Raw genomic sequence first — 26290 nt, 5'->3', positions numbered from 1 at the left:
CGAACTACATCACCTATATGATGTCAAATTTCTGATTATGACATTCCACACCTTTCAGGAGTAGCCCTGCCTACAATCCTTGCAGGCAAGGCTGCAATCCTTGTAACATGCCACGTATCACAGCTCTGTCTAAACCTGAAGTTTGCATGCTAAAAATATCCACTCTTTCTTGTTTAACTGTAAAACTCCTGGTTATTTGTTAAGATTCAGCCAAAGTGTTGCCTCCTATTTGAAGTATTTCCTGAACTTCTTAAATGGAGCTGATTTCTTATTGCTTTTGTGCACTCTCCCATAAATATCTCTACTCCTGTATTCATAGCACTGTATTATTGCTTATCTCTGCCTCTTCTACTAGACTGTGATCTTCTCAAAACTGATACTGTGACATATTTATCTTTGCACTTCCCATATTGAGCATTGTGCCTATTATATAGTAGGCATTCAAAAATATTTATTGGTTGAATGAAAAATGAATGAATGAAACTTTTTGTACTTATTTGTCACCTATTTACACTACAAGGATACATTTACTATATCTGAGGTTAGCAACAGCTGGAAAACGAACCTCAACATAAAACAAAAATAATTGTCAAAAATCAATTAATTACTATTTATTTAGTACATGCCCATCGTTGTCGTAGCCTCTGTTCGTTTCCACAGGGCATTTCTTTTCTATCAGATCTTCCTGTGTAAGTAATGATGTTACAATGATGGATTGACTGGCCTGGACAAAGTGATATTGAGGAGATAGTACTCAATGGGATACCTTCAGAAAGCAAAAACCAACAGAATTATAAAATGTGTACAGACCAACGTGCTACATTCCTCTGTGAACACTAGCATAGGTGTAGGTATACTGATGTCAAATGATATATATCAACATTACATATTTGTTATCTTTTGCTTCTAGGTGTTGTGTCACTTATTCCTTACTCAGGCAACATATGTGTTGTGAATGCATTATAAGATTCAAGGACTGGTCTCAGTGCAAGAGACAAAAGGATATCCTAAGTGGACATGGTCCTGTACTAATGGCCAATCGTGTCTTCCTGGAGCTTACATTCTAGGAAAACAGTAAATAAACCCCAAATTTCCAAAATAATCACCCAATTACACTTGTGATAATTTTATGTAGCAAAAAACACACTGTCTCATATATGTATTTAATTAGAGTATGTAAGCCTTTTTTGTGTTTGAAAGTTTTCTAGGAAGTTGGGAGACAAATATATATTTTCTATGCCAACAAGAAAAGCCACTTACTCCAACTTCAGTTTTAAAATTTCTTCAGGATCCAGTTCTTTTTTCACAATTTGAAAATACTTGTAATGAAACAGGAGTCACTACAATTGATACCACAGAAATTCAAATGATCGTAAGAGACTACTATGAACAACTGGACACCAACAAATTGGATAACCTAAAAAAAAATGGGTAAACTTATAAAATCATATAACCTACCACGACTAATTCATGAATAAACAGAAAGTCTGAATAGATCACTAATGAATAAGGATATTGACTCAATAATCAAAAATCTCCCAACAAAGAAAAGCCCAGGACCAGATGATTTCATGGGTGAATTCTACCAAACATTTAAAGAATTAACACTGATTCTACTCAAACTTTTCCAAAACACTGAAGGGGGAACAGTCACAAATTCATTTTATGAGTCCAGCATTACCCTGATACCATAGCCAAAGGCACTACAAGAAAACTGTAGGACAATAAGCCTGATGAATATAGATGCAAAGATCCGCAGCAAAATACTAGCAAACCAAATTAAACAGCACATCAAAAGGACCATACACCATGACCAAGTGGAATTTATTCCTGGGATAAAAAGACGATTCAATCAGTAAACATGATACACCAATTAGCAGAATGAAGGATGAAAACACATGACCATCTCAATAGATGCACAGAAAAAAGAATTTGACAAAATACAAAATTCTTTCATAATAAAAACTCTCAACAAATTACATACAGAATGTACCTCAAAATAATACAGGCCATATATGAAAAGCCCACAACTATCATCACATTCAACAGTAAAATACTGAAAGCTTTTCATCTAAGATCAGGAGCAAGGTAAGGATGCCAACTCTTAACACTTCTACTAACATAATACTGGAATCATATACAAAGAAATTAGGTGAGGAAAAGCCATAAAAAGCATCCAAATCAGAAAGTAAAAATTAAAGGTAGCTGTTTGAAAATGACATGATCTTAAATGTAGAAAACCCTAACTTCAAGTACTGCTAGTACTAATAAATGAATTATGTTGTTTCTGGATACAAAATCAACACACAGAAATCATTCATAATTGATACACTGACACTAACATCAAACTCTTCTAAAAGGAAAAATTTTAAATGTTGCCTGGGACTTACCTGGGGGGCAATGGTTAAGAATCCACCTGCCAATGCAGGGGCAACTGGTTTGATCCCTGGTCCGGGAATATCCTACATGCCACACAGCAACTAAGCCCGTGCACCACAACTACTGAGCCTGCACTCTAGAGCCCGTGAGCCACAACTACTGAGCCTGCATGCCACAACTACTGAAGCCCGTGCACCTAGAGCCTGTGCCCCACAACAAGAGAAGCCACTGCAATGAGAAGCCCATGCACTGCAATGAACAGTAGCCCCTGGTTGCCACAACTAGAGAAAACCCCCATGCAGCAATGAAGATCCAACCCAGCCAAAAATAGATAAGTAAACAAATAAATTTATAATAAATAAATAAATAAATAAATAAATAAATAAACTGTTCCTGTTTACGGTAGCACCAGAAAGAATAAAATACTTACGAAAACACTTAGCCAAGGAGGTGAAAGGATTTTACTCTGAAAACTACAGACTATTCATGAAAGAAATTTTAAAAGATACAAATAAGTGGAAAGATAGTCTGTGTTCATGAACTAGAAGTCTTAATATTGTTTAAATATGAGCTACAGATTCAATGCAATTTCTATCAAAATCTCAATGGTGTTTTTTACTGAATTAGATAAACCTAAAATTCATAAGGAACCTCAAAAGATCCAAAATAGCCAAATCAATGTTGAAAAAGATGAACAAAGTGATATCACACTTCATGATATCAAAATATAGCTACAAAAGCTACAATAATTAAAACAGTATGGTGTTGGCATAAAAATAGGCATATAGATGAATGGAACAGAGGAGTGAGTCCAAAAATAAACCCCCACACAGTTAAGTTATCTTTGACAAGGGTGTCAAAATATACAATGGGGAAAGGATAATCTCTTCAACAAATGATGCTGGGAAAACTGGATATCCATAAGCAAAATAATGAAACTAGAAACTTATCTTACATCATATATAAAATTAATTCAAAATGAATTAAAAACTACATCATTGACTACATCAAACTAAAATGTTGCTGCATAGCAAACAATCAGCAGAGTTAAAAAGTCACCTACTAAAGAATGGGAGAAAATATTTTCAAACTGCATATATAATACAGTGTTAATATCCAAACTACATAATGAACTCCTACAACTTGATTAAAAAAATATAATCCAATCAAAAATGCTACGAAATGGGCAAAGGACTTGAATAGACATTTCTACAAAGATGACATACAAATGTCCAACAGGGATAGGAAAAGATTCTCAACATCTCTGATCTTTAGGGAAATGCAACTCAAAACCACAACGAGATATCACCTCACACCTAATTAGGATAGCTGCTTGTCAAAAAAAAAAAAAAAAAGAGGAGTGATGTCAGCAAGATGGCCTAATATGTTTCTCATTCTCATTCACGTTCTTTCCTCAGCAACAACAATATGGCAATCATCCATGGACAAGAGTGCCTGTGGGACATGTGGAAATACAGGTAAAAGATTAGGAAACCCCAGTGCAGTGCAAGAACAAGGAGAGCCATTTTGAAAAGAGTCATTTGAGTCAGACCCAGGTGGCTAACTCAGAAATAATTCCAAAGCCCTGATAATTTAGCAACACCCCATTTGCTTTTGGTTCTCTCACCAGTACCATACGCCAAGAGACCCAGGAGGAGTCTCACCTACCCGTTCGTCAGGCAAGAGGCTTACAGACCTTGGTACTGGCTGTGGACCCTAAAGTTCTCCTTGAGCTAGCTCCATCCCCTCTCAAGCCATGGTCTGGGAGCCTCTGAAGAACACTGAATTGCACAATCACCCATGAAGGAGAGACTCTTGTGGAAGTAAAGGAGTCCAGCAGAGAAGTTCCAGCACATCATTAGAGCAAAAATTCAAGATTGGACACATTGCACAGAGTAGGAGGAACAGCTTGACTTTATCTGCTCCACCCTTCCCCCAAGGGAACAGGGTTTGGTGCCAAGAGATCGCTTTTTGACCCATGACTTCTCCTGTGGGGGAAGAAAGAGTCTGTGAGTGCGTGCCTGACTTCCCCAGCTGTGCAGGATGCTACCAAATAGGAAAAAGGCTCATTTTTCTCTCACCTCAACCTGAGTTCTGAGTTATGACATGCACTGTGAATAACTGGAAAACAGAAGCCAGGGCTCAGAAAGGGACATATCAAGGGGATATGGATCTTATTAAACAATTCAGGGACTCCATCAGGAGGCAAACCCATGAGCCAGTGGGGACACCTTGCCTATGGATCCCTCTAGCTGGACCACGGGCAAGCTTTTGCAGATGTCTAGTGAGCATTCACAGAAATCTGGCCTGATTCTGTGGATCTGGAAAAGACTACAAACTTGAGCATTTGTCACTACCCTCGGGAAAGCAAGGGTCTACAGGATTGAGAGAAGTCATACAAGCTTAAGAATTCTGCCACAAGAGAGAGCGAGAAGTGGAGCATGCATATCCATAGAAAGTATAAAAAACCTTCAGAATCCCTAGCAGGTCTGAGGAAAGGTACTTCTCTCCTGAAGTCAGTCATGAGAGTAACCAACCCCAAAGACATGGAGATCTGTAATTTACTCAGAAAGGAATTCAAAATTTTTAGGAAGCTGAAGGAGCTACAAGAAAACGCAAAAATTAATTGAACAAAACCAGGAAAACAATACATGATCAAAATGAGAAGTTTAACAGAGATAGAAATTATAAAAAAGGATCAAACAGAAATTCTTGAGCTGAAAAATGCACCTAATGAATAAAAAATGCAAAAGAGAGTTCAAGTAGAAGAATCTGTGAATTAGAAGAGAGGATGCTTGAAATTTATGTAATCAGAGGAGAAAATAAGAGGAAAAATTCAGAGTGAAGAAAGCCTAAATGATCTATGAAATATTACCAAAAGAAAAGAATCTCTAAATTACTGGACTACCAGAGGAGAAAAGAGAAAGATAGGAATAGAAAGCTTATTAAAGAAATAGTGGCTGAGAACTTCCTAAATCTGGGGAGAGATCTCAACAGTCATGTTCATGAAAGTCATGGGTCCCCAAACAAACTCAACTTAGAGAGATCTTCTACAATATGAATTACAATAAAACTGTAGAAAATCAGTGACACATAGAGAATCTTAAAAGTAGTAAGAGAAAAAAAGCTTGTAACTTACAAGGGAACTTGCATAAGGTTTTCAGCAACTCTCTCTGGAGAAACCTTACATGCATGGACAGAGAGGGATGTTATATTCAAAGTGCTGAAAGAATAACACTGCCAAGCAAAAGCATTCTATACAGCAAAGCAGTTCACCAGAGGACTTCAGAGGAAGGCGAGATAAAGATGTTCCCAGACAACCAAAAGCTGAGGGAGTTCATCACTACTAGACATGCCTTTCAAAAAAATACTGAAAGGAGTTCTTCAAGTTGAAATGAAAGGACACTAATTAGTAACATGAAAACATGAAAATGTACAACACACTGGTAAAGGTAAGTATATATTCAAATTCAGAATACTCTAATACTATGGGAGTGGATTAACCATTTAACACTATTATAAAAGTTAAAGGACAAAAGTTTTAAAAATAACTATAGCTACAATAATTTGTTAATAAATACAAAATATTGAAGAGGTAAACTGTGACATCAAAAACATAAAAGGGGGGCTTCCCTGGTGGCACAGTGGGTCTCTGCCTGCCAATGCAGGGGACACGGGTTCAAGCCCTGGTCTGGGAAGATCCCACATGCCGTGGAGCAACTGGGCCCGTGAGCCACAATTACTGAGCCTGCGTGTCTGGAGGCTGTGCCCTGCAACAACAGAGGCCGCGATAGTGAGAGGCCTGTGCACCGTGATGAAGAGTGGTCCCCGCTTGCCACAACTAGAGAAAGCCCATGCACAGAAACGAAGACTCAACACAGCCATAAATAAATAAATTAATTAATTAATTTAAAAAAACATAAAAGGGAAGTAAAAGGGAATATATCATAAACATATGTAAACCGAACATCAGAGCAACCAAATATGTTAAGCAAATGTTAACAGTTCTGAATGGAGACATAGACAATACAATAATAGTAGGGGACTTCAATACCCCGCTTTCAACAACTGATAGATCATCCAGACATCAAATCATTAAGAAAACACTGAATTTGAACTATACTTTAGACCACATAGACCGAAGAGACAGAGACATATACAAAGCATTCCTTCCAAAGTAGCAGATTGCAAGTTCTTCTCAAGTTCAAACAGAATATTCTACATGACAGATCATACATTATGTCACAAAAACTGTCTTACCAAATTTAAGATTGAAATCATATCAAACATCTCTTTTGAGCACAATGACATGAAAATAGAAATCAGTAACAGGAGGAAAACTGGAAAATCCATAACTATTTGAAATTAAACAATACACTCCTGAACAATCAATGAGTCAAAGAGGAAATCAAAATATATCCTGAAAGAAACAAAATCAGAAATGCAATATACCCAAACTTATGGGATGCAGCAAAAGCCATTCTGAGAGGGAATTTTATAGCAATAAATGCCTGCATTAAGAAAAAAGAAAGATCTCAAAAAAAAAAAAAAAAGCTAAATTTACAACTCAATGAACTAGAAAAAGAATACACTAAATCAAAAGTTAGCAAAATGAAGAAAATAACAATTATGAAAGCAGAAATAAAATAGAAGAATATAAAAACAATAGAAAAGACTAAAGAAACAAGGAGCTGGTTTTTAAAACATAAACAAAATTTAGAAAACTTTAAATAGATTAAAAAAGAAAGAGAACTCAAATAAAATCAGAAATGAAAGACAGGGCATTACACTGATACCACAGAAATACAATGGATCATAAGACACTGCTATGAACAATTACACACCAACAAATTAGATAACCTAGAAGAAATGGATAAATTCCAAGAAACATACAGCCTACCAAGACATAATAAAGGCCACATATGAAAAACCCACAGCTAACATCACAGTCAATGGTGAAAGGTTAAATGCTTTTCATCTATGATTAAGAACAAGACTAAGGGTGACCACTCTCATGACTCCTATTCAACATAGTACTGGAAGTCCTAGTCAGAGCAATTAGGCAAGAAAAAGAAATGAAAGGCTTCCAAATAGAAAAGTAAAAGTAAAACTCTCTATTTTGGAAGATGATATGATCTTATATAGAGAAAAATCCTAAACATGCCACCAAAAAATGTTAGAATAAATCAATTTAATAAAATGCCGCATATGAAATCAACATAAAGAAATCAGTTGTGATACTATGCAATAGCCATAAGATATCTAAAAAAGAAAGAAAACAATCCCATTTATAATAGCATTGGAAAAAAATAGTAAAATAGGACCAAATTCCACCAAGGTGGTAAAACATCTGTACAATAAAACTCATAAGACATTGATGAAAAAAATCTGTAGAATACACAAATAAATGGGAAAATATTCCATATTCATTAATAGGAAGAACTAATATTGTCAAACTGTCCATACTACCCAAAGCCACCTATAGATGTGGAAATGAATATTGGTACAGCCACTATGGACAACAGCACGGAGGTTCTTCAAAAAATTAAAAATAGAACTATCATATATCCAGCAATCCCACTTCTTAGTATATATTCAAAGGAAATGAAATCAGGATCTCAAAGAGATACCTACACTACATGTTCATTGTAGCATTATTTGTAATAGCCAAGATATGAAAACAACCTAAGTGTCTTTCTACAGATGAGTAAGAAAAAGATGTGGGACATATATACAATGAAATATTATCCAGCCATGTAAAAGAAGGAAATCCTGCCATTTGCAATAACAAAAAATGACCTCCAGGTTATTATGCTAAGTGAAATAACTCAGAGAAAACAAATACCATATGATCTCAGTTACATGTAGAATTTAAGAAAGACAAACTCTTAGAAACTATGAGTAGAATGGTGGTTGCCAGTGGCTGGGATTGAGAGAAATGGGGAGATGTGAATCAAAGGGTACAAACTTCCAGTTATAAGATGAATAGTTCCGAGGATCCAGTGTACAACATGGTGACTATAGTTAATGATATTGAATCATTCAAAGTTACTAGGAGACTAGATCTTAAATGTTCTCATCACAGAAAACAAAAGTGACTATGTGAAGTAATGGAAGTATTAACCATCCCTATTGTGGTAATCATTTTGCAATAGATACACGTATCAAATCAACACATCATATATTTTATTTATTTATTTATTTATTTATTTATTTAATTGAAGTATAGTTGATTTACAGTGTTGTATAACATTGGGGTGCATGCATCTTTTTGAATTTTAGTTTTCTTTGGATATATGAGGTGTGGGACTGCTGGATCATATGGCAACTCTATTGTTAGCTTTTAGAGAAGCCTCCATACTGTTTTCCATAGTGGCTGCACCAATTTACATTCTGAACAATTCACACTGTATATTTTAAACTTACACAATGTTATATGTTAGTTAAATCTCAGCAAGCTGGAAAACTAAAACATTTGCATCATGTTCACAAAAGAAGCTGGTTTATAGTTTTATACTGAGACAAGTATTGGGACCTATGGTATACGCCACAAAAAGTAGATGGAATAATTTAAATGGCACTGTGATTAAATGGCACTGGTTTTTAAAGATCTGGTAATATTTCTGGGTGAAGCCTTTTGGACCAGGTATGTTTTTTTGTATTTTAATAACTATTGTCTATATTGGTCCTATGATAATTGGTCTATTTAGAATATCCGTCTTTACTAGTGTCAATTTTGGTAAATTTCATAATGCATTTTTGTTTATTTCTTCTTATAGTTCATGCTGATTTACTTTAAGAATTGTTGTTGTTATGTCATTTGGTGCAAAAATACTCAAAACTGGAGTTTTTGTTATGATTTGTACTCTCCATGATAACTATAAAATGCTCTTATTTATCTTTAAAAAAAAGGTAAGTGTTGGTGAGAATACGAAGAAATTGGAACCTTTAAACAATGTTGGTTGGAAGGTAAAAGGGTATAGACACTGTGGAAAACACTATAGAGGTTCCTCAAAAAAATTAAAAGTAGATCTACCTTATGATCTAGCAATCCCATTTCTGGGTATATTTCCAAAAGAAATCAGAATCTCAAGGAGATATCTGCACTCCCATGTTCACTGCAGCATTATTCACAATAGCTAAGATATGGAAACTACATAAATGTCCATCAAGGGAGGAATGGATAAAGAAAATACATTATATACATACAATGGAATATTATTCAGTCTTAAAAAGGAGAAAAAAATTCTGTTGTATGTGACAACATTGGTGCACTTGATGGACATTATGCTCAGTGAAATAAGCCAGACACAGAAGGACAAATACTACATGATATCACTTATATGAAGTATAGAATAGTCAAACTCATAGAAATATAAAGTAGAATGTTGGTTTCCAGAGGCTGAGAGGAGGGAGAAATGCGGAGTTGCTGTTCAATGGGTATAAAGTTTCAGTTATGCAAGACGGATAAGCTCTAGAGATCTGCTGTACAACACTGCGCCTACAGTTAACACTACTGTATTGTGCACTTAAAACTTTTGTTAAGAGGGTAAGTCTTATCTTAAGAGTACTGACACTTAGGGCTTCCCTGGTGGCGCAGTGGTTGAGAGTCCGCCTGCCAATGCAGGGGACGCGGGTTCGTGCCCCGGTCCGGGAAGATCCCACATGCCGTGGAGCGGCTGCGCCTGTGAGCCATGGCCGCTGAGCCTGCGCGTCCGGAGCCTGTGCTCCGCGACGGGAGAGGCCACAGCGGTGAGAGGCCCGCGTACCGCAAAAAAAAAAAAAAAAAAAAGAGTACTGACACTTAAAAAAAAAAGAAAATGTAAATTCTGATGAAAATAATCAGAACTTTATACATATAATTTTGTAGTTGAAGAAACACTTCAAAATCTTAAGAAAGTAAGCCCAAATGTTCTCTTTTGACAAAGTCCATTAACTTTCTATATTCAGAAAAGTAATATTTAAAATTAATATAAATTTGTTCTTAATTTTCCTGAATAGCACATGATATATTTACCTGTGTATTCAAGGTGAAATCCAGCAGCAGAAACACTGATGTCTGATTGAAAATTTAGATATAGATTATTAGATGTACTATTCAAAAGAGGGGGAATTGTTGTTCCTGAAACGATAATTGAAAAAGTAGTTCAGTGATCACATAATAAGTATTATTAATAAAACTAAGTTAACTATTAATTAGCCAGTAAGTTATCACTGAAATTATATATTAGTAAAGTGTTTTACAAAATTTTTAAGTAAAAATATTTCTCACATATTTGTCTTTCATATTACTGTTCTTGACTATCTCCAAGGAGACAGACCTTCGAGAGCACATTAGATTGCTCCCTAAAAATAGGTAGGAGCAAAAAAAGAAAGCTGGTGAAAATCAAAGCAGTAAATTTTACTAGTCACCTAAAATAAATATTTTGAATTTCATGTGGATTTCAATAGTTCATGTACAAGCTAATAATAAACTTAGTTTTAAAGTCTGCATGCGATTTTTATGGTATAATAACAAAATTTTATATGGGCTTAAAGATATATTCATTTATTGGCCTTTATTATGATATTTAAATATATACATTTATGTTCTATACCAGGTCAAGTACCTTGATGTTTCTTACACCCTGACAGCAAAGCTGGTAGTTAGCATTCAAAAAGATGCCAATTATGAACTAGTGTCAGCCTTGTCTCTTAGCAAATGCTTTATAATCGTGTTCTTCTGAACTTCGACAGGAAATCAACTTTAATTATTCAATTACTGAGTTGAATATATAACATATCTGCTTGAACCAATTACTTCTTGACTATTTGACATTGAGTAATAGTTCAAGATCCTTAATTTTACAATTCAAGCAGTTTCAAAAGACAACAATAAAAATAACTGTCAACGGTCTCAAGATAAAGTTCAACAAACATCTGAGTTGATAGTGTTGCAAACATTTTTTTTTGTAATTTTCTAGCTACTTCACACTTTACACAACTCTATGAACCTTAACCACTGAGCCTTCTATAAGAGAAACCAGGACAAACTCATTAAAGAACACATGATTGCTTTTTTTTTCCCCCCCGAACTTGCTCTGTCTATAGTGTCCTAACTGAATCACTGAAGACAGAGGTAAACAGAAACTCAAAGGTCACTCAGACTGCCTTTGGTCTCTGAGGATCTTAGTGATTAAGAGCTCTGACTCTGGAGTCACACCAGCTGGGTCCCAGTCTCATCCTAACATTAGCTGTACGACCTCGGACAACTTAATTTCTCTTAGTGTCAATCACCTACCAGGACTGCTAAAAAGATCATTCAAAATTCTTTCAGTATATCTGAAATATGTAAGTTTATAGTTTAGCTATGTTTATATTTCTACAGTTAAACACTATAATCAAAATTAAAGTAAAAGGTACAGTTAAAATTAAAACTTCATTTTATCCTAAATATGCTATAAGAAGCTGTTAGATAAATGCATAAACTACCTTTAGAAACCATAACAAATTTTAAAACCTTCTGGTCTTGGAACATATGTATATAGTATGAATTTTATATAATTTAATTCATTTCATAGAATTGATTTTGTATTTTCTTTATTCTCACTCAACAGTACCTGGTAGCATTTACCATGTTGTTACACAGTCTCTATAATTGTTCTAATGGCTGCATAACGTTCTATTAAGTGAATATAACATAATTACCAAGCACTGTCTAATTTTTAACTATTACTACTCATCCTTTTTTTTTAAGGGACAGGGGCATACATACTATTCCTGAACCATAGCTCAACTAAAAATAATACTAGTAACACAAAAACATCAATAAATAATTACACAAATATAGTAACACTACAGTAAGGTCTTAAACATCAATTTCATTACCTTTAAAGCCTTTCAAACTTCTAACCTTGTAATTTAGTTCATTGCATATAGTTTGTAAAAAGCAAAATTAAAACCACCAAGTCAGAGTTCTAGGGAGCTCTTCAAAGAGAGAGAGAGATCTTACATTCCTAATTATAATGTATTTTAATTAAGCTCAGCTCTCTCATTTACCTGAGTAACTTCCAAGTCTTGGAGCATTGTTGTCTCCCCCATCATAAAAGTCCAGAGAATCCCAATTATGTTCTGTAGCAAAGCTGACAACTTGCACCTATGAAATAATAAGTACTGGTAAGAACACATACTTCTAATGAGACACATATACTATAGTCTACTTATCTCCTCTGCAAGAGAGAGCTTAAAGCCTGGACCGTATCATTGTGGCCCTTCATGGAATGACTTTAACAGAACTGATCTTTGCCTTTATGGCACTGGCCTACATGCACTAACTTTTATAATAAAAGCCTCTGAGGCATCTAGGAGTGTTCACTATGGGTATAACATTGAAAATGTCTGTCACTATCTCAGCTTTGGATTAATCTAATGTCTTAGTGCCTGGAATCTGAATCAAGGCATGTTCCAAAACAGTTGTTTAACTTTTTTGTTTTGGAATGTTTGATTCTTGTCAGTGACTGAGTTTTCTCATTTGCTTTACCTATTAGGAAATAACCAGATTTGTGGTCCACATTGAGGACCACATAAGCATATAAGACCCTATAATATATACATTTTTTGAACTAGGTTTATCCTGGATACATTTTATTATGTTTTACTTTGCATAACCTTTGCTAAATTTCCTGTCTTTATTTTATTTTTAAAATTAACATAATAATCCACTATGTACATATTTAATAAATTTCAACATGGATAACCAAAAATAATACTTTATAACTGATTTGGGTATGTCTTTTAAAGATTGTTTTTATAAATAGCTATATTTTTGTAAATGGCATCGTAATAACTAAATCACTGTGAAGGTCCATTAAGTTGATAAGGAAAATGCTGGAGTATAATCCTCTCATGTCTATTAAATTTTATTTAAAGAAAGAGGCATGGGTTCCTTTGTTGCACTTCACTTGGCACAGCTTGAGCTTTTGCAAGAACCCAGAAAACCCTCACAACTGTGGATGTTATCTATTGTTCTTTATTACATATTTTATAGTTTAGGAGGAGGTAAAGGAATAGCCTTACTAAATTTATTTTCATTTAGCTGAAGTCTGTTATAGATGTAAGCATCACACTCATTCACTAAGTACTTCTAACAATTGCATTCATTAAAATTTTCTTATCCACAAAATAGGCCTTCATCATTCTTCCATTCAAATGAATGCTGGAGCTTCTTTTCCAGGGATGAGTGCCACATGGCAACAGATACCCTGCCTGTGTGACAGGCATTAGGCCCAATGGCAATGTTCCAGGACAGAAAGAAGACTGGAATTAAAGCTGTTTGATTGTAATATAACCCCCGACTCCTTAAACAATGGTCAATTCTCTCTTCATATCTGAATTTTCCTTTCCTTCAATTCAGGAAAAGAAAAAGTCACATTTGGCTTAAAAAAGAAAAAAGAAAGAGAAAATAAAAGTAAGGATTCTTGCAAGAGTTGACAATTGAGATAAGCAAAATGTATCGAGCGGTTTTCCACTGAAAGAAACTGAGTTAGTAAAAACGTAGAGGAGACAAGCCATGAGGGAGATTTAGTGACCCATCAGTAATCCAATTTAGCCACAGTGGAGGGTATTCACACAAGAGAAAATAGGCGTGCAAAGTTAGAAAAAGTAGAGAAAAGTTAGAAAGAGTAAATGTTCTGGATAAATACAAGAAATATTAGCGTTAGAATATTAGCCGGGCTATACAACTTCCTGGCTCCGTCTACTCACTGACATGTAACCTGAAAAGAATTGTTATTCTCTCTGTGCCATAGATTTCTTACATAAATCACTGTAATAAAGGCATATAATTCATAGGTTTGCTGTAAAAATTAAAGGATTTTACCTTAGAATAGTACCTAGTGCGTACTGAGGATTTAATGTGTCTTAGCTAAGGAAGAGAATGAGAGAGAGGGCTATAAAGACTGAATACCAGCATAATAATTGTGCAATTGAGGAGTATTTCATTGAAGGTTTTAGAAGGTGGATTGAAGGCGCATAATCAGGACTGTGCTTTAAGTAGGTACTACTGAATTGAGTGAAGAAAATAAAAGTGAAAAGACAACTTTAATGTTTATTGCAGTAGTCCACATGAGAAGCAATGAAAGACTAAATAAAGTAGGTTAGTAGGCAGGAATGGTAGAAAGGGGGACCCGAAAGTCACATCACATGTGTTGCTATAGGGGAAATTACTGGATCTTGTGTGATATGAATGGGACATGGAAGTGACAGGAAAGATTTTAAAATAATTTTTTTTTCCTGAGTTATTGAGATCACAGGGATGGCATAAACAAAAATGTAGACATCCTCAGGAAAACCTATTACCTTGGAGAGAGGAAGAAAATCTGTTTAATTCTGGACATATATATATATGAATATGGCTCCCAAAGATATCAGATCCTGACCTCTTGAGCCTGTAAATATTGCCTTGTACGGAAAAGGGTCTTTCAGATGTGAATAAACTAAATATCTTGAGATAGGGAGACTATCCTAGATGATTTAAATGAGCTTTACATGCAATCACACGTGTTCTTATCAGATGTCAGAAAAGATTTGACACAGACAGAAGAGAATGCAGTGTGATCACAGAAGCAGAAATTGGAGTGATGTGGTCAGAAGCCAAGGAATGCTGGCAGGTACCAGAAGCTGGAAGAGGCCAGGAGAGGAATCTTCCCTAGAGACTGAGCAGAGGGGAGAGTGAACGGTGGTGGGAGAGCAGCCCTGTCAGCACCTCAGTCTCAGGGCAGTAAAACTGATTTGGGACTTTTGGCCTCCAGTACCATGAGAGAATAAATTTCTGTTACTTTAAGCTGTTGAGTTTAGGATTTGTTACAGAAGTCACAGAAAACTAATGCAATTTGCCACTAGGATTCTCGGCAAATTGTGAATGTAGTTTGGCATATTAAACACACAGAGGGTATAGGAGGCTCAAGTAAATACCTGAGGACCCACAATGACAGAAAGCCAAATGAGAGTCAAGTAAAAGACTTTAAGTCTTTTACTTAAAGGAGCAGCTACAGATTCAGTGTTCAGAAGAACTTTAAATTAGATGGAGTTGTTCATTATGACAACAGGATAGCTTTATGAGGTAATGAATTTCCAATAACTAAAGCCTGGTATCCCTCATAGAAACATGCAAATTGCATTTTACTTTGGATGATTATATTGACTCATTATCATCTCATTCTACAAATTGACACAATTAAGTAAACAACATTTTTTTAAACTGATTCATCACATAAAAATTGCTCTCTGCTTGATAACTCTGTTACTGTTAAATGTAGCTCCTTTGGAATTCTCCCTCCAATGTACCTTGCTAAAATAAACAGGCAAACAAATGAATACACTCCTCTCCACACGCTTTTCATGTAACAGTAATACAACAAGTTATTTTATTTGTTGAGGTTATTTCCTCAAAATGCTCAATCATCCTATCTTATTTGTAACTTTTTCAGCATTCCAAATGTTTTTTCTGTTCTTTCCACCAGTGGTTATCCCATTTCATTTCATATATGATTTATTGAATATTCATATAATTCTTTATTCACACACATGTTTAGCCCAACAGAATAAAATAAATTAAACACTGCTTTAAATCTGGTGTACTAGCCAGGTCGTTTTTAGGCTAAGTTAGTGAAATTTTAAATATGTCATATAGTGTGTTTGTGTGTGTGTGTGTGTGTGTGTGTGTGTGTGTGTTATAATTTTCTATGATTTAATGACATGTCTAAAATTAGCAAACATGTAAGAGGTTAATTAGAAAAAAGCTCTTGGTAGTTATATAGAGTATTTAAATTAAAAGTCCAATATGCTTCACACTCTGTAAGTTTGATAAATGCTCTGCTAAACTCAAATTTTGTTTTCTAAAGTACAATCATTAAACACAATGCTTCCTCAGTGAAAGATTTTTTTTTAACATCTTTATTGGAGTATAATTGCTTTACAATGGTGTGATAGTTTCTGCTTTATAACAAAGTGAATCAGCTATATATATATATATATATATATATATATATATATATATATATATACACACATATATCCCCATATTTACTCCCTCTTCCATCTCCCTCCCACCCTTCCTATCCCACCCCTCTAGGTGGTCACAAAGCACCGAGCTGATCACCCTGTGCTAGGTGGCTGCTTCCCACTAGCTATCTATTTTACATTTGGTAGTATATATAAGTCCATGCCACTCTCTCTCAGTGAAAGATTTTATAGTGTCATTGATACAAGTGTCCAGTTTTGAATAGTGTTTGGCTAGGGCAGTGATATATCACATAACATTATCTGCAGATGTCATATTAGTCCATCATGCTATGTTAACTCCTTAAAGTGGCTTAAAACTCCACGCCTTTTGCAGATATTCATTGGTTCATTCTAAAATATTTACTGAGCACAGACTGCAAGGTACTGTGTTAGCTGCCAGAACAGACTTGGTTACTGCCCTCATGAGTTTATAGGTAATTAAGTAAAAGCAGTAACATGTGACGAGTGTTACAATAAAGAAATTATAGGGATCTGTGAGAACATATACCAAGAGGACTTAATGTGGTTTCAAGTTCATGGAAGTTCTTCCACAGGAACTGTTTTAACCTTGAGACAGAAATAATGAGTAAGAATAAGCCAAATAAAAAGAGATGATGGAGAGTGTTGCCAGCAGAGGGAAGAACATTCACAAAGGCCTAGAGGCAAGAGAGAGAGAGCCAGTTTTCTATAAAGAACTAAATCAGAGGCAAGAAATGAGGATAAAGCACAAAGGTGTAATCAGCTGTGTCGAGGAGCTAAGGATAGCGAGGACAACTGAGGTACTGTAAAGCAGGATAGTTATAGCATTAGATTTTTATTTTTAGAAAATTACTCTCTTTGCCCTGTGAGGAATAGATAGGAGGAGAATATGAACCCAGGACAGGGATGATGGCCACCTAATCTTGAGTGGTAAAAGTGTGGATAGAGAAAATAGACTTACTTGAGAGGTCTGTGAAAGACAGACCTGACATAGTTCTGTGTGCAGCTGGAGACAGAAAAAAATCATCTAGGTTGTTGGCTTGTGCAACTGAATGGTTAAGGGGTTCATTCTGAGACAGACCACAATGAGGAAGATCCACAACTTTGAGAAAAAAGTCATGAAGACAGTTTTGAACAGGTTGAATTAGAGATGTTAGAAGTTTAGCTCAAAATGTTCAGTGTGCAGTTGGATTAATGGCATGCAGCTTAGGTGAAAGGTGTGGGTTAGATACTTAGGTTCAGAAATCATCATTTATTCAAACTACTAGAGCTGATCAATGAATTTGGTAAAGTTTCAGGATACCAAATTAATGCACAGAAATCTCTTGCATTCCCATATACTAATGATGAAAAATCTGAAAGAGAAATTAAGAAAACACTCCCATTTACCACTGAAACAAAAAGAATAAAATACCTAGGAATAAACCTACCAAGGGAGACAAAAGACCTGTATGCAGAAAACTATAAGACACTGATGAAACAAATTAAACATGATACAAGCAGCTGGAGAGATATACCATGTTCTTGGATTGGAAGAATCAATATTGTGAAAATGACTATACTACCCAGAGCAATCTACAGATTCAATGCAATCCCTCTCAGACTATTAATGGCATTTTTTACAGAACTAGAACAAAAAATCTTAAAATTTGTATGGAGATACAAAAGACCCCCAATAGCTAAAGCAGTCTTGAGGGATAAAAATGGAGCTGGAGGAATCAGACTCCCTGACTTCAGACTATATTACAAAGCTACAGTAATCAAGACAGTATGGTACTGGCACAAAAACAGAAATATAGATCAATGGAACAGGATAGAAAGCCCAGAGATAAACCCACACACCTATGGTCAATTAATCTATGACAAAGGAGGCAAGGATATACAATGGAGAAAAGACAGCATCTTCAATAAGTGGTGCTGGGAAAACTGGACAGCTACATGTAAAAGAATGAAATTAGAACACTCCCTAACACCATACACAAAGATAAACTCAAAATGGATTAGAGACCTAAATGTAAGACTGGACAGTATAAAACTCTTAGAAGAATACATAGGAAGAACACTCTTTGATATAAATCACAGCAAGTTCTTTTCTGATCCACCTCCTACAGTAATGGAAATAAAAACAAAAAGAAAAGAAACAAATGGGACCTAAGGAAACTTAAAAGCTTTTGCAAAGCAAAGTAAACTACAAACAAGATGAAAAGACAACCCTCAGAATGGGAGAAAATATTTTCAAACAAATCAACAGACAAAGGATTAATCTCCAAAATATATAAACAGCTCATGCAGCTCAATAGTAAAAAAACAAACAACCCAATAAAAAAATGGGCAAAAGGGCCTCCCTGGTGGCGCAGTGGTTGAGAGTCCGCCTGATGCAGGGGACACGGGTTTGTGCCCCAGTCCGGGATGATCCCACGTGCTGCAGAGCAGCTGGGCCCGTGAGCCATGGCTGCTGAGCCTGTGTGTCCGGAGCCTGTGCTCCGCAATGGGTAAGGCCACAACAGTGAGAGGTCCGCGTACCGCAAAAAAAAAAAAAAAAAAAAATGGGCAGAAGACCTAAATAGACATTTCTCCAAAGAAGACATACAGATTGCCAAGAGGCACATGAAAAGCTGCTCAACATCACTAATTATTAGAGAAATGCAAATGAAAAATACAATGAGGTATCACCTCACACCAGTTAGAAAGAGCATCATCAGAAAATCTACAAACAACAAATGCTGGAGACGGTGTGGAGAAAAGGGAACCCTCTTGCATTGTTGATGGGAATGTAAATTGATACAGTCACTATTGAGAACAGTATAGAGGTTCCTTCAAAAACTAAAAATAGAATTACCATATGACCCAGCAATCCCACTACTGGGCATATACCCAGAGAAAACCATAATTCAAAAAGACACATGCACCCCAATGTTCATTGCAGCACTATTTACAATATCCAGGTCATGGAAGTAACCTAAATGCCCATCGACAGATGAATGGATAAAGAAGATGTGGTATATATATACAATGGAATATTACTCAGCCATAAAAAGGAATGAAATTGGGTTATTTGTAGAAACGTGGGTGGATCTAGAGACTGTCATACAGAGTGAAGTAAGTCAGAAAGAGAAAAACAAATATCGTATATCAACGCATATATGTGGAACCTAGAAAAATGGTACAGATGAACCGGTTTGCAGGGCAGAAATAGACACAGATGTAGAGAACAAATATATGGACACCCAGGGGGGAAAGTGGCGGGTGGTGGTGGTGGTGGCGTGATGAATTGGGCCACTGGGATTGACATGTATACACTGATGTGGATAAAATTGATGACTAATAAGAAACTGCTGTATAAAAAAATAAATAAAATAAAATTCAAAATAATAATAAATAAAAGTCAAAATAATAATTAAAAAAAGAAATCATCATTTATTCAATCCTTCATTTAAAAACGATGTTTTCTGTTTATCTGCTGTGATTCAGGTCCTGGACATCATCAGCACATAATGGTATTTGAAGCTGTGAAAATAGACAAGGTGGCAGAGAGAATGGTATAATGTGAGATAGACAAAGGCCACAGAATCTCACAAACACCATATCTGATGAAGTGAAGAAGAGGAGATCATGTTCCTAGATGTAGAAGCAGAAGCCATACATGTAGAAAAGAAAACAAAACAAAATCCAAGAGAGTACTGGGTAGAATGGAGGGAAAAGTTGTTTTAAGAGTGAGGGGAGAGGGCTTCCTTGTGGTTGAGAGTCCGCCTGCCAATGCAGGGGACACAGGTTTGTGCCCCGGTCCGGGAAGATCCCAAATGCTGCGGAGCAGCTGGGCCTGTGAGCCATGGCCGCTGAGGCTGCGTGTCCGGAGCCTGTCCTCCGCAATGGGAGAGGCCACAACAGTGAGAGGTCCGCGTACCGCAAAAAAAAAAAAAAAAAAAAAAAAAGAGTGAGGGGAGAATGGGTAGCATAGAATGTTGCTAACAAAATAGGAAGGATGAGCAATTCAATGGATTTAATGGCATGGGTCCTCAGTGATCACTATAAGAATGACTCAAATAGAGCACTGGATGCTGAAGCCACATTGCAGGGCGTCAGAAATAGAGGATGAGAACTAGAGGGGAAATGCCAAGGGTATTATTATTTTAAGATGAGATAGAAATGGTCAAGCTGATGTCACTATATAGATACTCTAGGGTAATCTTCATAAATGTATAGGCAGATGATATAGTAAATGTTCTAGGAAAGTTTTAAAGGCATCACCTCATTTCAGATTGTCTGGACAATCCTAAAATCTTTATTAAATCTACCAATAATAGGATAGGGTTGATTGGTTATCTTCGAATTTTACAAGTTGACCATAAAATAACAGTACAACTAGCCAGAATATAAGCAGTTTTTGGATTGTTAATGTTTTTAAAATACTGAAAAAGTGCATTTCAAGTTTTTTCATTGATTTATTGGCCTATTTTATACCTGACACCTGTTAAGTAAGTTTTTTGAATTTTCTGAAAAGTTATAAAGATAAATTCAAAAAGTTTATTATTTTTACTGAAAATTATACTTCTATCCTATTTCAGGTTTAATGAATGATGCCTTGGCTACTTTTTCCATGACTGATATATATCTCAAGATTCTAAAGGAAAACCCTATGACTCAATTGGAGAAACAGTCGTTATTTTTATAAAATATAGACTATGTAATACTTTGTGAAGCATAATTGTGTTCCATCGGGTAAATACTGACGCAGCAGTAAAATGCTACCAACTCATCCAGAAATAATTTCCTTCTCAAACAGAGTAGCTGGTCAAATTGCTCCCCCCACAAAATGGTCACAATTGAAGTAATATGGTAGATACTGTTTACCGTCTATAGAATAGCATTCATCTTCCTTGCTGACAGAGAACGGTTTTGTTCAATTAAATGAGAGTTGTGTACGCCAGAGAAGGCTAAGCCCCTTGCCTGATCCAGGTACCTAATCTTAATTTTTTTAAGCCAAATCATAGTAAATCTTCTGTTATTGCCCAGTGTATGGCTTAAAAATGGGTACCATTGTAATTTTGGTCCATAGGACAGGAGGGAAAGTCTGCTGGAAGGTTTCTTGAAAAGTTCTCTTAACTGTTACAAAAGTACATAAAATAGAGAGATTCCATTTTGTCTATTGGCCATTGATGTGGAAGCCTGTTATGCCTAGAGCTTTTGCAGCCATCTCAAAACCATGAGAAAGGAAGTCCAAGAGTTAAGCCAACATGCTAAGAATAGCAGAACAGAGAGATGGAAAAAAACCTGGGTCAGGAATTACACAACTGAACCTCTGAAGTAAACAACCCTTAAACCATCCTACTCAAAGTTTCCATGTTATGTGGAGCAACACATTTTTCTTACTGCTTATGCTATCTTGAATTGGCTTTCTGTTACTTGCAGGTGAAAAAATTAATGGTAAGTATCTTTCTTTTAAATTCAGCCACATCTGTCAAAAGCACTGGCTAAAATTCTAGAAATTACGTGCATCCTTGTCATCTCTGAAAAAATTAACTTCAATTATACAATGAAAAGAAGAAAAATTTAAATATTCTTACTTGAATGCCAGCTCCCTCTGGCACTGTCATCTTCCATACACAATTCAGATTGTTGTCATAAGGCTCAGGGTATCCAGGAGACAAAATAGTCCCTTTGCGCTTACTTAAAATTCCACCACAGGGCACTGAAAGTAAAGCAAGCCAAGAAAGGGAGTTCATTCTAATGCAAAGAATTAAAATAGGAGAAAAGGTCAGAGATAACATCTCAGACAGATGCTAGACTTGCAAACACAACCAAATCATACTATGTTTTAAAACTCATAAGAACAATGAAAATTGTCTTCCTATAGCACAAAAACCTTTAAAAAATAATTAGACAACATTAATGGAAAACTTACAATGGCATATCTAAAGTCATACTATAATTAACTCAATAATAGCATATCATTTGTATTATATTACTGACAAGTTCACTGACACGTGTTAAAAATTGTTCATATCTAGGTATAGAATTTTTTGAAGAATTCTTATATTTGTTACTTTTCTCTTCATGTATCTTTTGAGTAGTAATAAAATCCTTTGCAGAGTAATACTGATGATGATAACAGTTATGTTCTAACATTTATATAGAGCCTATATACCAACACTCTTCTAAGGACTTTACATATTGTAACTCATTAAAGCTTCCCGACAATCCAATGAGATATGAGTAAGTATTCTCCCCATTTTACAGCTGAGGAAATGGAGTCACTAACAGATTAAATAACTTGCCCAAGATCACACAGCTAGTCAGAGATGAAGACAGGATTTGAATACTGGTGGTTTGGCTCCACGTTCATGCTCTTCAGTGGAAAGAAAATACTCAATATGGTTCCAGTCTGGTTACTGCCAGTACAACTACTACAAGAAAGACTAAGTATGGAGACCTGCTTTGATGTCAATAAAAGCTTCTAACAGTATTAAAAGGTACTAATCTTAAAGCAAAATTCCTACACTGCTGGTAGCGTCAGCTTGATTCTGGGAATGACCTAGCTTATGATTTGAAATACTGTGTGATGCTGGACGTGTTCCCTGAACTCTCTGAAACTCAGATGCCTTGTCTGTGAAATGGTAATGAAATTGTTTCCGAGGGGCTTTTGTGGAAAATAAATAGGTATGATAATGTACATAAAGAAGCTACCACACTGCTTGGAATGCAATAAGAAATCAATAAATTATATTTCCTTTCGCTACAACTACTGTTATTTTAGGTTCCAATGGCACTGTGATTCTTGGACATTTGTCCTAATCTGGCTATAATGGTGAGATACCAGGATATATTTTTGTAATAATTTTTTTTAAAAAGGTAATACTATAGCTTTGTGCCGCTTCTAAAACTGAATGCAAAAATCTAGGGTAATTACTCAAAAGAATACTACAAACTTTTTAAATTTTTAAACTTTTAAAACAGTGTGATAAAGTATTTTTAAAGAAATATTTTTTTAGCTCATCCTCCTTCTTCTGATCCTTTCAATGTAAATGCTGTAACACTGTGACCTACATCACCTTCTCATCTCTTTGTAACTACCGCCCCTCAGTGGTGGCATCCATTTACATGTCATCTATAGATTATGACTACTAAATGTTTATCTCTAACCATGACTTCTACCCAGAGTCCTACAATATATCGACTAAGTATCCCAAAATTCATACATCCAAAACAATACTTTTGAAATTCTCCCCCATCTATACTATTTGCCATCTCAGTAAATGTTACCACCTAATTTATCTTTCTTTTCAAATTCACATTTACATTTATATTCAATCTGTCAGCAAACTTTGTCAGTTCTATCTTAAAAATATACCCCAAAGTTCACCGGTTCTCATCACTGATCATGGTCTTCCAATCCACATCACGATTGACTTTCCCCTCCCCTTCTGCAATAGTTTTCTATTCAGTCTTACTGCTTCTACTCACCCCCTGCCCCTTACACTAGCCACAGTGATTTTCCAGAAACTGAGATCACATCACTCTCTAGCTCAATGAATTCCCACACTACTTAGAAAAAATTCGAACTCTTCCCAGACTTTGAGGTTCCATATGACTTGGCCTCTGCTCTGCCTCTCCAAACTCTTCCATCACTCTTGCTATCATTCACTCTGTTCTAGACACGTGAGATTCTTGTTGTGGCTTGAACATGACTAGACCTTTCTCCCCCTCATAGTCTATAAATGTGCTTACCTCCTTGACTTTTATTTATATACCTCCCAGCCCACTTCATTCACCTCATTTGGATATCAAACAGCAACATGCCCTGGATGTCTTCCTCCAATCTTCAGCCTCTGCTTTACTTTTCTCCATAGTATTTACCACTATCTGAACAAAATGTAAACTCCATAAGGGCAGAGATCTTATCTTCTGATTCAAAGCTATGTTGCCAGTGCCTAGAAAGGGACCTGACGCTTGGTAAGCACTAAATAAGTGCTTGTTAAATAAATTATTGAGTGACTGGTTGCATATCTGTATATATCTTGTGATTACAAGTTACTTTGTTACCATTCCTGCATCATTCCTTTCTTCCAGTATTTTCCTAAACAAGCCATATTTAATTCTACTTCAATCATTTTTATTTTTACCAACAAAATACTACATTATAAAAGTATTCCCAGATATGCATTACCATATAATAATGTTTTACAAAGTTTTACTGCCCAAGTATATAACTTAGCCTAATATTTCTTTTCTATTTTAAAAAGGATGCATTATAAATTTTCCTTCTAATCAGTATTATACAACATAACATATAGATTAAGAGAACAAACTTTAGAATCAAGCAACCTGGGTTCAAATATTAATTCTTCTTTTGTTTCTAAACCATAGGGGTTTTACTATCTATAAAAGAGAAATAGTATTCTTATCTTACTCCTGGCATTGGTGTCAATATTAAATGAGATAATGCTTAATAGCACTTCATACAAATACTAGTAAATGCTATTCATTATTATATTTAATAAGTTTTTCATGGTTGAATGGATGGGTGAATAAATGAATCAATGAATGAGGATTCAGATATTGTATATATTTTTTCATCTATTTCTTTCCCACTCTGAGAAAAGATGGCACAGACATGGGTTGCCATACTTACGTCTAAGGCCACATATTGTCAGAGCTATTAGTGGCTACAGGGTGTTTATCACAGAGTCTCAGAGGGAGGAGAGTTTGGGATATTAAGAGACTAAAAATTTTAAGAAATCTGAAGTGTAAAAAGGTCAAATTTAGAAGATAAAACTCAGTCTTCAGCAACTTTTTCAAGTTTACCTCTGTTCCAAGTCCAATGTTCTTATAAAAATATTATTGTAATTTACCTAAGAATGACTTGATATGACAGATCTGTACAAGATTATTAAATATTGTTTTCTTACGCAGGTTAGTTAAATTTGTGGATACCCTAACTTAGTATTTGACCATTTTAACTATAAGTACAACTTGCACATCACTTCTAATGGGGCTGCTTTCAAGCCAATAGTTTAATTTTAGTATGTCGATTTTTTTGCAAAATTACTCAACATTGTATTCTGTTCTACTATGACAGAAAAAAATGAAAGTGTTGATAGCGGCAATAAGAACTGTGAAACTGAAACAATTACAATTGAGATGGAAATCACTAGAAATGTAGGGCACTATTTTCTTTTGGTTTCAATTGGATGCTCACTTGGTTTAAGGTGTTAACCGAGTATTCATTGAACTAGTGAAGGCGGAGAAAATATAATCATTATGTATAATACCCTGAATAGACTGTCAAAGATTATATCTAAACTGCAAGGTATAAATAGAGAATTTGTTCTTTCTAAGAATAAAATTAACCATGTAATATGTAAATCTACCTATGCATCTTTCCTATCGATTCTCAAAAAAGTCTTGTGGCTTCAAGATGGCTTGTAAAGGTCTAAGCAAGCAAAGTGAGCAACAGCGTCACCATGCAGTGAAAGACTGAAGTTAAAAATGCATGGACCGGGCTTCCCTGGTGGCGCAATGGTTGAGAGTCCGCCTGCCGATGCAGGGGACACGGGTTCGTGCCCCGGTCCGGGAAGATCCCACATGCCGCGGAGTGGCTGGGCCCGTGAGCCATGGCCGCTGAGCCTGGGCATCTGGAGCCTGTACTCCACAACGGGAGAGGCCACAACAGTGAGAAGCCCGCGTACCGCAAAAAAAAAAAAAAAAAAAAAAAAAAAAAAAAAAATTCATGGACCCTGGATTGGGGAAGTTGGCCAGTTGTCCTACCTCTACAAAAATTCATGAAATCATCACACTTATTTGCTAAAATCCATTCATTGAACAAATGTTTATGGAACACCTCTTGTATGTCAGGTCCTCTTTTTGTTGAGCAAAAAACAGAATACAGTGGCAG

The 26290-nt window shown here is 35.6% G+C and overlaps 1 protein-coding gene across 3 annotated transcripts in view; it reads right to left on the bottom strand.

Annotated features, from left to right (window-relative positions):
- Positions 1-26290, bottom strand: part of CSMD3 (CUB and Sushi multiple domains 3) — a gene marked incomplete at both ends in the record, with an annotated part of 1078626 nt that overhangs the window by 143645 nt on the left and 908691 nt on the right. For all 3 annotated transcript variants that reach the window (XM_082674966.1, XM_082674967.1, XM_082674968.1), the window contains 3 exons: positions 10397-10501; positions 12418-12514; positions 21963-22087. In XM_082674966.1, coding sequence (XP_082531092.1) covers positions 10397-10501; positions 12418-12514; positions 21963-22087 — 327 coding nt within the window. The remainder of the gene's footprint in view (positions 1-10396; positions 10502-12417; positions 12515-21962; positions 22088-26290) is intronic.

The sequence above is a fragment of the Grampus griseus genome, assembly GCF_964374135.1.
Source record: "Grampus griseus genome assembly, chromosome: 17".
NCBI lineage: Eukaryota > Metazoa > Chordata > Mammalia > Artiodactyla > Delphinidae > Grampus > Grampus griseus.
This window is presented reverse-complemented; position numbering and strand designations above follow the sequence as displayed.